The sequence below is a fragment of the Cebus imitator genome, unplaced genomic scaffold, assembly GCF_001604975.1.
Source record: "Cebus imitator isolate Cc_AM_T3 unplaced genomic scaffold, Cebus_imitator-1.0 Scaffold207, whole genome shotgun sequence".
In the NCBI taxonomy this organism is placed as follows: domain Eukaryota; kingdom Metazoa; phylum Chordata; class Mammalia; order Primates; family Cebidae; genus Cebus; species Cebus imitator.
The window spans coordinates 144894-160703 of NW_016107522.1; the positions used below are offsets into that span (position 1 = coordinate 144894).

The 15810-nt window shown below is 44.2% G+C and overlaps 1 protein-coding gene across 1 annotated transcript; it reads left to right on the forward strand.

Annotated features, from left to right (window-relative positions):
- Nucleotides 1-4406: 4406 nt before the first annotated feature.
- On the forward strand, nt 4407-15420 carry LOC108317776 (40S ribosomal protein S26-like). The gene is made up of 2 exons (XM_017548462.1): nt 4407-4537; nt 14974-15420. The coding sequence occupies exons 1-2, from the start codon at nt 4407-4409 to the stop codon at nt 15353-15355; spliced, it is 513 nt and encodes a 170-aa protein (XP_017403951.1). The 3' UTR covers nt 15356-15420.
- Nucleotides 15421-15810: the final 390 nt, after the last annotated feature.

Sequence of the window (15810 nt, forward strand, 5' to 3'; positions counted from 1 at the left end):
ACGGGGTTTCACCATGTTGACCAGGATGGTCTCGATCTCTTGACCTCGTGATCCACCCGCCTCGGCCTCCCAAAGTGCTGGGATTACAGGCTTGAGCCACCGCGCCCGGCCCAACCAAATGGTCTTTAAGGGCTCTTCTCAGGTGAGCTCTAGTTCTAAAATTCTCCAGGCCAACAGGGATAAAGCCAGTTACCTGAGAAAGCACAGCACAGCTCCATCCATAGTAAAGTAACAGAGGACTCGATCTGTGGTTACACGCAGCTTGTCAGGCTGCAGCTGCAGCTTACAGACCAGAGGGGACACCAGGACCCACAGAGTTAGTTATCCGTGTGCGGCCACAAGAAAAGAGACCTGCCCGAGCCCAGGCCTGTGGGATTCTCCTCCTTACCGACCTGGAGGAGGAATAGGTGGGACTACCTGGAAATGGGAGCAAACAGTGCCCAGGCTGGAAGCACCTGCCAAATGGCACAGGGCCAGTGCCCACCACATTCGCAGTGGAGGTGACAGATTGAGAGAATGACAGAGTGCTGGCAGCCTTCGCCTCTGCTGAAGATTCCTGGGTGGGCTGCTGTCGGGATGGTGACCCTGCCTGACCTTGAGCACTTCTGGCTTGACGGCATGGGGAGACCGACCTACCGAGCTGCTGCCCAGGGAAACTAGGGACAATTAGAAAAACAAACAAACATTTCAAGTCCTGGAAATGACCCTGAGGGCAAACAGAACAAGAACAAAAATGCAACTTTTAAACCAACAGACGAAAACTTGATGTGCCCAACAGAAAGCAAAGGAGGGGAATGAAAATCAGCAAGAAGCACATATATATCCACCGCACTTCTCTACACAAATAGGAACACATGGAAACCCAGGTTGAAAGCACACCACCACCCCAGTCACTTTAACGAAAGAAAATACTTTGATATACATTTAACAAAAACATGTATCAGATTTGTGTGACAACGTTTACAAAATGCCAGGAATGTCCATTCTCCCAAGATTGATCTATAGACGTAATTCCTACCAAAATCCCAATCCCAGTATGTCTTTTTGTAGACATAAACAAGGTACAGTGTGTGTGTGTGTGTGTGTGTGTGTGTGTAAAGGACCTCAAATGACTAGAACGTTTTAGAAAGCAGAATTAGGAGAAATTGCTCTGCACAGCATCATGGCTTGTTGAATACGTACAGTCATCAAGACTGCATGGTGCTAGTGGAGGAACAGACATGGACGGAGCAAAATGGACTTTTGACAAAGACATAAAAGCAATTCAATGAAGGAAGGAGAGAGGCTTTTCAACAAAGGGTGCTGGCACAGTGGGGCATCAATAGGCAAAAAAGTGAACCTCAACCTCTATCTATCTCTCAAGACGTACAAAAATCAACTCAGGATAGAACTTAGGCTGGGCATGGTGGCTCATGCCTGTAATCCCAGCACTTTGGGAGGCCAAGGCAGGTGGATCCCCTGAAGTCAAGAGTTCCAGACCAGCCTGGCCAACATGGTGAAACGCTGTCTCTGCTAAAAATACAAAAGGTACCCAGGTGTGGGGGCATGTGCCTCTAATTCCAGCTACTCAGGATGCTGAGGCAGGAGAATCACTTAAACCCAGGGGGCAGAGGTTGCAGTGAGTCAACGTCATACCATTGCATTCCAGCCTAGGCAACAGAGTGGGACTCCATCTGGGAAAAAAAAAAAAAAAATGGAACTTAAATGTAATGTAAAACTATGAAACCAAACGAAAGTACAGTTGATGGAAACTGTGAAATAAGGTGGAAATATAACAATAAATGTAATTAGGTTAAGCTTAATGATTAAGAAAGATAAATCTAAGAATAAAAAAATCAATGAGATAATATATTGCTTAAAGACAACTTAAAAAGCACTGGAAGACTGAAAATAAAGAATGCTAGAAATTCCATGCAACTTTGAATGAACAGAAAGCTAAGATAGTGATTCTGGTAACTAATACAATGGAAACCAAGAAAAAAATACCATAAAGAACAATGATGGACATTATATACAGAAAAATCACTCACATATAAAGATATATTTATTATAACACAATATGTACCCCTGCAACATAACCTCCAAATACTGTGTGTGACATTTGACAGAGGAGAAGGGAGCAATAAACAACTCTTACTTGTATTTGTATAAACCAATAAGTCAAATCAATTTTTTAAAAGTGGATATGTAGACCACGTAAACAATAAGATCAATAAGCTTGAGTGAATCTTTTTGAGCACACTAAGAACATTTACAAAACTATACTGGACCGTGAAGAAAGCCCCCACAAATTCCAAGGGATCAGTATAATACAGAACATGTCCTCTAGCTAAAAGGCAATACAATTAGAAACGTATAACAAAAAACTTTTTAAATGCCTTATGTCTGCAAATTAATTAACATATTAGCAGGCAATTATAAGAGAAATTAAGAAATTGTCAGAATTGAATGTTAATTTGTGTTTTACAGCTACAGCAATGCCAGGAGGGAAATTATACCTTTAAATATTCTTATCCAGGCTGGGCGGGGTAGCTCACCCCTGTAATCCCAGCACTTTGGGAGGCTGAGGTGGGTGGATCACCTGAGATCAGGGGTTCAAGACTAGCCTTGCCAACATGGTGAAATCCCATCTCTACCAAAAATACAAAAATTAGCTAGGCAGGGTGGTGGTCGCCTGTAATCTCAGCTACTTGGGAGGCTGAGGCAGGAGGATCACTTGAACCTGGGAGGTGGAGGTTGGAGTGAGTCAAGACCGTACCATTGCACTCCAACTTGGGCAAAAAGAGTGAAACTCCATCTCCAAATAAATAAATACACTTATCCAGAAACAAAAAGTTAAAAGCAAGTACATATTATTCAGGGTTCTCCAGGGAAATGAAACTGACCGGATATAGAGAGAGATTTCTTTCAAATAAACAGCTCACATAATTGTGAAGGCTGGTAAGTCTAAAATCTGCAGGGTGAGCCTGCAGGCTGGAGACTTGGGGAACACTTGCGGTTTGAGTCTGAGAGTGGTGTGCTGGCAGAATTCCTTCTTTCTTGGGTGAAGTCAGTCTTTATTAAGATCTTTAACTGATTGGATAGAGCCCACCTGCGTGATGGAGGGCAACCTGCTTTATGCAAAGTCCACTGGTTTAAGTGTTAATTCCATCCAAAAAAACACCTGCCCAGAAAACATTCCAAATGGTTTTGACCAAATACCTGGATACTGTGGCCCAGCCAAGATGACACATGAAATTAACCATCACGAAGGGTCATGAGTTGAACTGTGTCCTCCCAAAATTCATATGCTGAAGCCCTAACCTCTGGGAACTCGGAATGTGACCTTATTTGGAAATGGGTTGCCGAGGATGTAATTAGTTAAGACAAGGTCAGTACAAAAGTTAGCCAAGCGTGGTGGTGGGTGCCTATAACTACAGTGACTTGGGAAACTGAGGCAGGATAATCGCTTGAACCTGGGAGACAGAGGTTGCAGTGAGCTGAGATTGTGCACTGCACTCCAGCCTGGGCAACAGGGTAAGAGTCTGTCTAAAAAATAGATAAATAAAAAGACAAGATCACCCTGGAATAGGGTGGACCCATAAAACGACCAGTGTTCTTATAAAAAGAAATTGGGACACAGACACAAACGGAGGGAAGACAATGTGATACACGGGAGAACACCACGTGAACATGAAGGCAGAGGTCAGGGCCATGTGATGATGAAAGCAGATGTCGGGCCACGCGTCTGCAAGCCGACGGGCTCCCAAGATAACCTCCAGAGCTGGGAGAGCAACCTTGACCAGCTTTCCATTTGCAACCCTCAGAAGAAAGCAACCCTGCTGACACCTCAATCTTGCACTTCTAGTGTCCCAAATTGTGAGACAATGGATTTCTGTTACTTAGGCCACCCAGTCTGTGATGCTTTATTACAACAGTCTTTGCAATGTAATACAGCACGTGACGTGAAATCCTTACTTAAGAAGCTGGAAAGACGCCAGGTGCAGGATCACGCATGTAATTGCAGCCCTTTGGGAGACTGAGGTGGGAGAATCACTTGAGCTCAGGAGTTCAAGACCAGCCTGGGCAACAAAATAACCTACTCTCTATGAAAAATCAAAAGGTTAGCCGGGCCTGCTGGCACACACCTATGGTCCCAGCTACTCGGGAGGCTGAGGCAGGAGGATCCCTTGAGCCCAAGAGGTTGAGGCTGCAGTAAGCTGTGAGTGTGCCACTGCACTCCAGCTTCAGCAACAGAGTGAGACTCTGTCTCAATAAATAAATACGTATATGCCTAAGAAATTGGGAAGAGAGCAAGTGACACAAACATTTTACAGCTAGTGCTCGACTTACGACCACGATTGGTTCTGACAGACCGGTTGTAACACGATTTGGTCATAAGTTGAGTAGGCTATATGCATGCGGAGATGGTAGTGCTGCCAGAAGCTGGTCCGCACTGTCATACGCCCAGCTGGGCAACGTTTGCGCTGCCCGACGCGGAGCAGTCCTGGCTAGCGATTGTGGTTGCAAAGTCGAATGGTCGTAAGTCGCATAGGTCGTAAGTCGATCAATACCTGTACTTAAGAACCTGGAAAATGAGTAACGCAAACCCAAAGAAACAAGAAAGAAGGAAATATAAAGATAAGGGGGGCAGAAATCAGTGTAAGAGAGGGGCAAATGATGAAATGGACACGAGAAATAAAATCAAAAGCAGAGCTTGGAAAAGACTGAGGGGCTGATCTATGAAAACTGCAGGTTAGAGTGACGGGCACAGAAATGATTTCATTATAAGCTAATACATTTGAAAGCCTAGGTGAAATACACACATTCCTGAACGGATATAAAATCAGCGCTGGTGCAGGAAGAAAACTGCAGTGCAGGTAAAAGCCATCCCACTCCCATCAAAAGCCTCTGTCTCATGCTGTTTTGTGAGTTCTGTCAAAGTTTTAAAGAACAGTCAATTCCCATCTTAAACAAGTTTCCTCCCCCAAATGCAAAAAGAACAAAACCCACCCAACTCATTTTATGATATTTTATGCCACGCAGCCAGGCTAGAACTTCTGTGTCTCCTGGAGGGGAGCACCCACGTCCCTCGTCCCTTGGCTCCTGAGTGTGGAAAGCTCTGCCCTCTGGCTCTGTGAAAGTGGCTGTTTCCAGACAGACTAGGGTGCAGGCAGCTCCTTGGGAGGTCAGAAGGGAGAGCACACCCCATCTGCCCCTGGTTTATGAAACATCCTTCTTTCCCTCCCTCCCTCCCTCCTCCCCTCCCTCCCTCCCTCTCTCCCACCTTCCTTCCCTCCCTCCCTCCCTTCTTTCCTTCCCTTCCTCCCTCCCTCATTCCTTCCTTCCCTCCTTCCTTTGTTTTGACAGCATGGCACCATCTCGGCTCACTGCAACCTCCGCCTCCTGTGTTGAAGCAATTCTCCTGCCTCAGCCTCCCAAGCAGCTGGGACTAGAGGCATGTGCCACCATGCCCAGTGATTTTTGTATTTTGTAGTGGAGACAAGGTTTCACCATGTTGGCCAGGCTGGTCTCAAACGCCAGACCTCGTGATCTGCCCACTTTGGCCTCCCAAAGTGCTGGGATTACAGGCATGAGTCAACGCACCTGGCCCCATCTTTAGTTTTACATATTTTTAATTTTTGTAGATTTAGGGATGCAAGTACAGATTTCTTGCATGCATGTATTGTGCAGTGGTGGAGTCTGGGTTTCTGGTGGGGACATCACCTGAACAGTGAGCACTGTACCCAAATAGGTGATTTGCAACCCTCGCCCCTTCCCTTCCACCTTTTGCAGTCTCCCACATCTAGGATTCCACTCTGCATGTTCATGACTACACCCATTTTTAGCGCACGGCTGAGGCCACAGCCGAGGAGGAGACATTCTCCCCCAGGGGCCATGTGCTGGGCCTTCTGGAGGCAGATGAGGGGAGCCTCTTGGGAGGGCTTTGAGCCTGGCATGCATGGGGGTGTGCCACTCAGGAGGTGAGCAGTGCTGGGGACAGGCTGGGTGAAGCAATCATCTGTTGACGGTATCTATTGAGTGCCATTGCTGGGCCCAGGGCTGAGCTTGGACAGGTGCGTGGGTCAGACGAGACCCAGGGACACACAAATCACACGAGAAGCTTTACACAAACTTGCTTTAACAGAGCCTTTTTATTGACAAAAATAAAAGGACGTGAAAAGAAATTTAAGACTCAGTGGGCTGAAGAGTGGTCACTTATCACTGCAACATTTGAGAGCTGGCGTCAGGTGGCAGCCTGGCTGCAGAGAAGGTGCCCAGGCCCTGGGCTCAGTGGTGGCCTTTCCCCAGCCGGTGCCCCCAGCCTCATTGCCTGGCCCTCCTGCACCTTCTTTTTCTTGTCTAAGAACTGGGCTCATGCCCCTTTATCCCCGGTGGTTGTGGGGATGAAAGGAAGGCCAACCCCTGCAGGGCCGGATGCCTGGATCTGGCCCTGGGTAGATGCCTCCCTCCCCTTCTTCCTGAGCCCTCCACGCAGAGCCCAGGATCCGATGGTCGCAGTGACTGAAATCTCTTTGGAGAAGAGAGAGATCAGTGGAGACTAAAGCCATCGGTGAGAGTGGAAGAATTCAGCTCTCCAGTGGAAGGCGGCAGTGTGCAGAGAGCCCCGTGCTGGGGCTGCTGGGGCCAAGGCCTGGGGGTTCAGTCCCCTGAGAAGCCCCTACCAGCTTAGCCTAGGGGATGAGCTATGGGAAGGACAGATGAGAAACTGCTGACTAATCAAGGCCGACAGGACCAGGGCAAGCTGGGGGAGACCGTGGAAGTGGTGGAAGGAGCAGGCAGGCTAAGCCTCGGGAAGCCAAGAGAGGGTGAGCAGGGAGCCAGGTCCTAGGAAAGAGAAAGCACCGAGCTCCAGGGCCATGTGGGGGAGGCTGTGGCAGAGGACTGGGGCACCAGGCCATATTGAGAACCTTCACTGCAGGCCCATGCTAGGTTCCTGACCCACGGTAACTGGGGTCTTCACAGAGCAAATGAGGGAGAAACTGCCGACTCCATTCTGATGGAGCAAAAAGAGCCTCTTGGGGGGCTTCCTGCATCACTGCTATGGGAGGAGTCAGGGTAGGAATGCAGCAGGCTCCAAAGTCCCTGCTGTGTCCCGTGGGACAGGGAGCCAGGCAGTGGGAGGCGTGGGGCAGGGAGAAGAGTGGTGTGCAGGTGAGCAGTGGCAGGACCTAGGCTCTGTCAATATTTGGGGTGGGTCAATCATTAGCCAACCTTGTCCCCCAGCAGGTTCCCCACGTGGGTTCTGGGCTAGGCCCTGCCCTGCTGGGGGCTCCACAGGGCTTGGCGAGGATTGGATGAGCGGGGCGGGCAGCCCCTGGCCTCTGCACTCAGGAGACTGCCCTGCCCACAGCGCTGCAGTCTTGCCTCTGGGCTGAGCAAGCAAACAGAGCACTGCACAGTTGAAAAAATGAGTTTCGAAACAATCTGTCAAGAAAAAAGATGTCAAAGTAGTTATCATGGGAAAAGTCAGACTTTTGATGGACTTCATTGCACTTATTCTGTGGATATTATTTTACTTTTAAATTATGTATGTGGGGGAGGGGAGCACACCATAATCTTTCTAGTGCCCAGAAGTTCTTAAACCAGGCTCTGTTCAGCTGGACCTATGTCTGTGGGCAAAGGACTATTCTAGGGCCTCTAAGTGCATGGTTTGATTTAATCCTCTACGTGATTTTTTTTTTTTTTGAGACAGAATCTCACTCTGTCACCCAGGCTGTAGTGCAGTGGTGTGACCTCAGCTCACTCAACCTCTGCCTACAAGGTTCAAGAGATTCTTGTGCCTCAGCCTCCTGGGACTATAGACATATACCACCAGGCCCAGCTAATTTTTGTATTTTCAGTAGAAATGGGGTTTCATCACGTTGTCCAGGCTGCTCTCAAACTTCTGGCCTCAAGTGATCTGCTCGCCTCGGCCTCCCAGAATGCTAGGATTAGCAGCATGAGCCTTCTAAGTGATCTTAAGAGATACATGCTCTTGACCTCCTGTTTTAGCCACCTAATGTAACTGCCTCAGAGACGTACACAGCGAGTATAGACAGAATGGATATATGCCCTCAGATCTGCCTGAATCCAGGTGGGATCCCTTTAGTTAACATTGGTCCTGGAGAGACCTCAGTGGAGTAAGGAACTGGGCATGAGCCTAACAGGGTTGAGGTGGGAGGCAGGCTCCCTGCAGTTCTGGCAGAGGTTGGGGCTAAGCAGGTAGGCCATGGGCCAGCAGGGTCCTTACGGCTGGCTGCAGATGGAGTTCTGGGTCTATTACCACAGTGGTGGATGAGGAACGGACAACAGCTCTGTGAGACCAGATGTGTGTGCTATAACATGGGCTCCAGGTCACCTGACTCCAGAGGAGCTATGCTATTTAAGGGCATTACCTCACCCCACAATTGGCCTTGCATTTATCAATTGTCCCTCATTTGGAGGGCAAGAAAATCCAGGTCACACAGCAAGTTGGTGGGAAAGCTAGGCCTAAAACCCAGGGCCCCGGGCTTGGTGTCCAGTGTTTTTTCCTGTGCACCTGTCCCACCACCCTGTACAATAAGCACGAGGGCCAGAGTGTGGCTCCTGGGGCCCCAGGAGCCTTCAGCAGGCCACAGAACACACATATGGTAAAAACAAGTTATACTTGCATGTGGTGAAAAAATCAAATAGGGCAGAGGACTTCATGTGAGTGGTTATGGGTGGCCATCCCATCTCTCCTTACCTTTACTGTTTTTGCTCTCTGTATGCTATAATTTGAGTAATTTATATTATCTTTCTTCAAGTTCACTAATTCTGTCTTCTCCTGTGTCCAAACTCTGTGAAACTTGACCAATCAGTTAATAATTTCAGATACTAAAGTTTTCAGTTCTAGAATGTCCACTTGATTCCTCTCTACAGATTCTATTTCTCTGTAGAATTTCCCCATCTTTTCACCTATTTTCCCCATTTTTCTTCTATCTTCTTTAATATATTCCTATAGTTATTTTAAATTATTATTATCTTATCCAACATTTGGATCACCTGTGGGTCTATGTCTATTGGCGTTTTTTCTATTGACTATTGGTTCATTTTCCTTTTTATTTGCCTGTCTTGTAACTTTCACAGTATGCAGAAAACTATTTATAAAGGAACCATAGCAACCAAATATTATATTATTCTCTTGACAGGAAGTATCTGCCCTTTCTGGTTTAATTAACAACTAAACTGGGATGAGGCTAGTCTACAGCTTTAGTTATAATCAGTCCATATCAGGTTTCAAATACTTGATGGGAAACAGCCTGAGTGCATGGTAAGTCTGTTTTGTCAATCCCAAAGATGTAAGAGAGTCATTCTTCCCTTTGGCAGTTTTAAACTCTGCACCTTAGTTTCCTATCCCCTGCTGCTTCCAAATTTGGCAAATGTCTTGAGGAGGAGACTGGCGGTTTTCAAGACACACCCCCTTCCTGGGAAGGACTTTGCTTCCCAAATATCCAAGACTAGAGGAGATTAGGCTCCAGTTTAAAAACTCCCTAGCGTCCTGTGAAGCTCCCAGCTGCAGCAAATCAGCAAATGAACAGGGGGAAGGAGGGTGGCATGGCTGCCACACTTTTAAAAGATTAACAGATTTTAGGCAGGGGCATGGTGGCTCATGCCTGTAATCCCAGCACTTTGGGAGGCTGAAGTGGGTGGATCACTTGAGGTCAGGAGTTTGAGACCAGCCTGGCCAACATACTGAAACCCCGTCTCTACTAAAAATACAAAAATTAGCTGAGCACGGTGGCATACTCCTGTAATCCCAGTTAATCAGGAGGCTAAGGCAGGAAAATCACTTGAACCCAGGAGGTGGAGGTTGCAGTGAGCAAGATCATGTCACTGCACTCCAGCTTGGGTGACAGAGCAAGACTCCATCTCAGAAAAAAAAATTTAGCAGATTCTAGTTTTCAGAGCAGTTTTAGGTTTACAGAAAAGTGGATAGGAAAAAGAAAAGAAAGAAAAAGTGAATAGAAGGTACAGAGAGTTCCCATATGCCTCCCTAACACCAGGAGAATTTCTCCTATTATTAACATCTTGAATTAGTGTGGTACATTTGTTACAAGTGATGAGTCAGTATTGATATATTATTAACTAAAGTCCATAATTCACATCAGAGTTCACTCTGTGTTGTCCATTGTATAGGTCTTGACAAAAGTCTGACATGTATCCACCATCACAGCATCATAAAGAATAATTTCACTGCCCTAAAAATCTCTTAGTCTCCACCTATTCATCCCTCCCTTCCTTCCTTGCTCCACCCTAATCCCCCGCAACCTCTGATCTTTTTACTATCTCCGTAGTTTTGCCTTTTCCAGAACGTCATGTAGTTGAAATCATATAATAGGTAGCCTTTTCAGATTGGCTTCTTTCACTTGGCAATGAGCATTTAAGGTTCTTTCATGTATTTTAGTGGTTTGATAGCTCATTTCGTTTTACTGCTGAACAAAATTCCATTGTTTTGATATACCCCAGTTTATTCGACTACTGAAGGAAATCTTAGTTGACCCCAACTTGTGGCAACATGAATAAAGTTTCTCTAAACATCTGTGTGGGTGCAGGTTCTTATATTAACATATTTTCAACTCATTTGGATACAAACAAAGGAGTATGATTGCCACATTTTATGGTAAAAGGATGTTTAGTTCTTTTGTTTTTGTAAAGATGGGATTTTGCTATGCTGCCCAAGAGGGTCTTGAACTCCTGGCTCAAGTGATCCTCCTGCCTCAGCCTCTCAAAGCACTGGAATTAAAAATGTGAGCCACCACGCCTGGCCTATGTTTAGTTTTGTAAGAAACTGCCTTTCAAAGTAGCTGTGTTCTATTTTGCATTCCCACCAGCCGTGAATGAGAGATCCTTTGGCTCCCCATCCTTGCCTGAATTTGGTGTGGTTAGTGTTTGAGATTTTTGTCTTTCTAATACATGTGTAGTGGCATCTCATTGTTTTAATTTGTAATTCCCTAGTGACATCTGATGTTGAATATCTTTTCAGATGTTTATTTACCATCTGTATATCTTCTTTGATGAGATGTCTGTTCAGATCTTTTCTTCTTTTGAATTTTGGATTGCATGTTTTCTTACTGTTGAGTTGTAAAATTTTGTAATCTTTGTCTATGTAAATGTTTTGGACACCCATCCAAATATGCAGGTATTTTGCAAAGATTTTCTCTCAGTCTATGACGTGTCTTTTCATTTTCCAAACAGAATCTTTTGCAGAGCATGTGCCTTTAATTTTAATGAAGTCTGGTTTATCAGTATTTTCTTCCATAGATTGCGTGGTGTTGTATCTAAAAAGTCACTGCCAAACCCAAGGTCATCTAGATTTTCTCCTACATTTTCTAGAAGTTATAGTGTTGCATTTTTCATGTAGACCTATGATCCATTTTTAGTTAATTTTTGTAACAGGTGTAAGGTCTGCGTATGGATTTTTTTTTCTTTTTTTTTTTGAGACAAGGTCTGGCTCTGTTCCCCAGCCTGGGGGGCAGTGGTGTACTCTCAGCACGCTGCAACCTCTGGGCTCCAGTCATCCTCCCACCTCAGCCTCCTGAATAGCTGGGACTACAGGCGCACACAACCATGCCCAGCTAATTTTTGTATTTTTTGTAGAGACGAGGTTTTGCCACATTGTCCAGGCTGCTCTCAAACTCGGGATTTCAAGCGATCTGCCCTCCTTGGCCTCCTGAAGTGCTGGGATTACAAGGGTGAGCCACCACACCCAGCATGGATTTATTTTTGTATGTGGACGTCCAGTGGTTCTAGCACCATTTGTTGAAAAGGCTGTCTTTTCTCCATTGAATTCCTCCTTTGGCAAAGATAGTAAACTTTATTTGTGTGGGTCTATTTCTCGGCTCTCTTTTCTGTTCCATTGATCTGTTTATCAGTTCTTTCACCAATACCATGCTGCTTTAATTACCGTAGCTTTATAGTAAGGCTTGAAGTCAGGTAGTTTCAGTTCTTCGATTTATTCTTTTCCTTCAATATTGTGTTGGCTATCCTGGCACCTTTGCCTTTCCATATAAACTTTAGAATTACCAGGCTCAGTGACTCAGGCCTATAATCCCAGCACTTTGGGAGGCTGAAGTGGGTGGATCACTTGAGGCCAGGAGTTCAAGACCAGCATGGCCAACATAGTAGAACCCATCTCTACTAAAAATACAACAAGTTAGCCAGGTGTGGTGGTCTGTGCCTGTAATTCTAGCTACTCAGTAGGCTGAGGCAGTAGAATCATTTGAACCCGGGAGGCAGTGGTTGTAGTGAGCCAAGATGGCACCACTGCATTCCAGCCTAAGTGTCTCTGTAAATAAGACTCTGTCTCAAAAAATAAAAAATAGAAAATAAACTTCAGAATCAGTTTTCCAATATCTATAAAATAACTTGCTGGGATTACATCAAATTGATCAAATTGCAGAAGAGACAACTTGGCAACACTGAGTCAAGATCTCTGTGATGGGTTGGGTATCTCTCCATTTATTTAGATCTTTGATTTCTTTCATCAAAGTGTTGTCATTTTCCTCATATAGATCTTTTACTTATTTTGTTAGATGTATATCTAAGTATTTCATTTTTGGGGATGCTAATGTAATGGTACTATGTTTTTAATTTTAAATTTGACTTGTTTACTGTTGGTATATATGAAAGCAATTGACTTTTGCATATTAACCTTGTGATTAATATGCAACCTTGCTATAATCATTTATTCATTTCAACTAAATAAAAATGAAAATTGCAGTGCAAGATTGCAAGCTGGCTATAATCACTTATCATTCCAGGAGGTTTTTGTTTTTAATTCTTCGTGGGATTTTCTATATAGATAAATCATATTATCTGTGAACAAAAACAGTTTTAGCTCTTCCTTCTCAATCTGTATGCCTTTCATTTCCTTTTCTTGTCTTATTGCATTAACTACGACTTCCAGTGCAATTGTGAACAGTAGTTGTGAGAAAGGACATCCTTACCTTAATACTGATCTTGGTGGGAAAACATCTAGTGTCTCATAATTAAGTATGATGTTAACTGTAGAGTTATTGTAGATGTTCTTTATTCAAATAGAAGAAGTCTATTCCCAGTTCTCTGAGAGTTTCTATTATAAATGGGTGTTGGATTTTGTCAAATGCTTCTTGTGTATTTATTGATATGATCATATGGGTTTTCATCTTTAGCCTGTTGATATAATGGATTACATTAATTGATTTTCAAATGTTGAACCAGATTTGCATATCTGGAATCAATCCTATTAGGTCACGGTATATAATTGCCCTTATGCATTATTGGATTTGATTTGCACTGTTGCACTGTTGGATTTGATTTGCATATGTGTGTGTATATATATATTTTTAATTTTTTTGAGATGGAGTCTTGCTCTGTCACCCAGGCTGGAGTGCAGTGGCACAGTCTCAGCTCACTGCAGCCTTCACCTCCTGAATTCAAGCAATTCTCCTGCCTCAGCCTCCCAAGTAGCTGGGATTACAGGTGCACACCACCACACCCAGATTTTTTTTCTTTTTTTTTGTATTTTTAGTAGAGACAGGGTTTCACCATGTTGGCCAGGCTGGTCTCGAACTCCTGACCTCAAGTGATCCACACTCCTCAGCCTCCCAAAGTTCTGGGATGACAGGCATAAGCCAGTGCACCTAGCTTGATTCACTAATATTTTGTTGATGATTTTTGCATCTATGTTCATGAGAGATATCAGTCTACAGTTTCCCATTTTTGTAGTTTTCCATTTTTGTAATGTCTTTGTCTGCTTTTGGTATTAGCATGGTAATGCTAATTTGGCATAGTAATGCTATCTTTATAAAATGAGTTCAGATCTTTTTTCTGGAAGAAGTGTTTGTTATTGCTGTTGTTTTTTGAGATGGAGTCTCATTCTGTCACCCAGGCTGGAGTACAGTGGTGTGATCTCGGCTCACTTTAACCTCCACCTCCCGCGTTCAAGTGATTCTCCTGCTTCAGCCTCCTGAGTAGCTGGAATTACAGGTGCGCATCACCACGCCTGGATAGTTGTTGTATTTTTTAGTAGAGATGGGATTTTGCCATGTTGGCCAGGCTGATCTCAAACTCCTGACCTCAGGTGATCTGCCCACCTTGGCCTCCCAAAGTGCTGGATTTATATGTGTGAGCCACTGCACCCAGCCTTGGAAGAAGTTTTAAGATAATTTGTATAAATTATTTCTTAAATGTTTGGTAAAATTCTCCAGTGAACCCATCTGGTCTAGTGCTATCCATTTTGAAATGTTATTCTTTTAAAAAATTATATATTGAAAAATTATAGTTGTGTATGTTATTATTGATTCAATTTCTTTTAGATATAGGCCTATTCAGATGACATATTTTTCCTTATGTGAGTTTTGGCAGGCTGCGTCTTTCAGAAGATTGTCCAGTTTCATGTAGGTTGTCAAATTTGTGGGCATAGAGTTATTCAGAATATTTCTTTTTCCTGTTTTCTTTCTTTTTTTTTTTTTTTGAGACAGAGTCTTGCTCTGTCACCCAGGATGGAGTGCAGTGGCCCCATCTTGGCTCACTGCAACCTCTGCCTCCCAGGTTCAAGTGATTCTCCTGCCTCAGCCTGCCATAGACATTCACATCTAATCTCAGTGTTCTTTAATAAAACACTTTACCACTTATATGTGCTAAAATATTTGTAGCAGCAATATTCACAAAAAACAAAAATCATAAACATCCGACTGTCTAACCTGTCAGTACAACAGTGAATAAAAAAGGTGTGGCATATTAATACAATGAAATACAGTGCAGTAAAAAAGTTGTGCTGTACTGTTATATGCAACCACATAAACAAATCTCACAAAGATAACATTGAATAAGTAAAAGCAGAAACAAAAGAAATAATGCTGTATGATTTTGTTTATATACAGTTCAAAAAAATCATAATAATGGTTACAAGGGGCAGTTATAAATAGTATATAGACATGAAATTGAGAGTCATTCTAGAATGTTTCTTACGTTTTTTTCTTGATTAAGATGTGTTCAGTTTTCTCTGCTGCGAGCTTCCAAAACGACAAAGAAAAGAAGGAACAATGGTCGTGCCAAAAAGGGCCGCGGCCATGTTCAGCCTATTCGCTGCACGAACTGTGCCCGATGCCTGCCCAAGGACAAGGCCATGAAGAAATTCGTCATTCGAAACATAGTGGAGGCCGCAGCAGTCAGGGATATTTCTGAAGCGAGCGTCTTTAATGCCTATGTACTTCCCAAGCTCTATGTGAAGCTACATTACTGTGTGAGTTGTGCAATTCACAGCAAAGTAGTCAGGAATCGATCTCGTGAAGCCCACAAGGACCGAACACCGCCACCCCGATTTAGACCTGCGGGTGCTGCCCCACGACCCCCACCAAAACCCATGTAAGGAGCTGAGTAAAAGATTGAAGACAACTATTCCCTGGAGAAAAATAAAATGGAAATTGTACTTGATATTGCCTATTAAGTGTATCTGCGCCAGATAGGGTGGGGATTTTGTGTGTGTTAGACCAAGTCTGAAATAACAAGTAGTATTTTCATGGGGAAGAAAGCTTATTTATGTAATCAAATTTTTTTTTGTTGGGGGGTAAGGGTGGGGAATGGAATCTTGCTCTGTTGTCCAGGCTGGAATGCAATGGTGCTATCTCAGCTCATTGCAACCTCCGCCTCCCAGGTTCAAGCGATTCTCCTGCCTCGGCTTTCCAAGTAGCTAGTATTAGAGACGTGTGCCACCACACCCAGCTAATTTTTTGTATTTTTAGTAGAGGTGGGGTTTTACTATATTGGCCAGGCTGGTCTGGAACTCCTGACCTCAGATAATTCACCCCTTAGGCCTCCCAAAGT

Excerpts from the sequence above, each read along its gene's own strand:
- LOC108317776 (XM_017548462.1), top strand. The coding sequence starts at position 4,407 with ATGGTAGTGCTGCCAGAAGCTGGTCCGCACTGTCATACGCCCAGCTGG. Across the intron at positions 4,538-14,973 it reads GGTCGTAAGTCGCATAGGTC|ATGTGTTCAGTTTTCTCTGC; the intron begins GTAAGTCGATCA and ends TTCTTGATTAAG.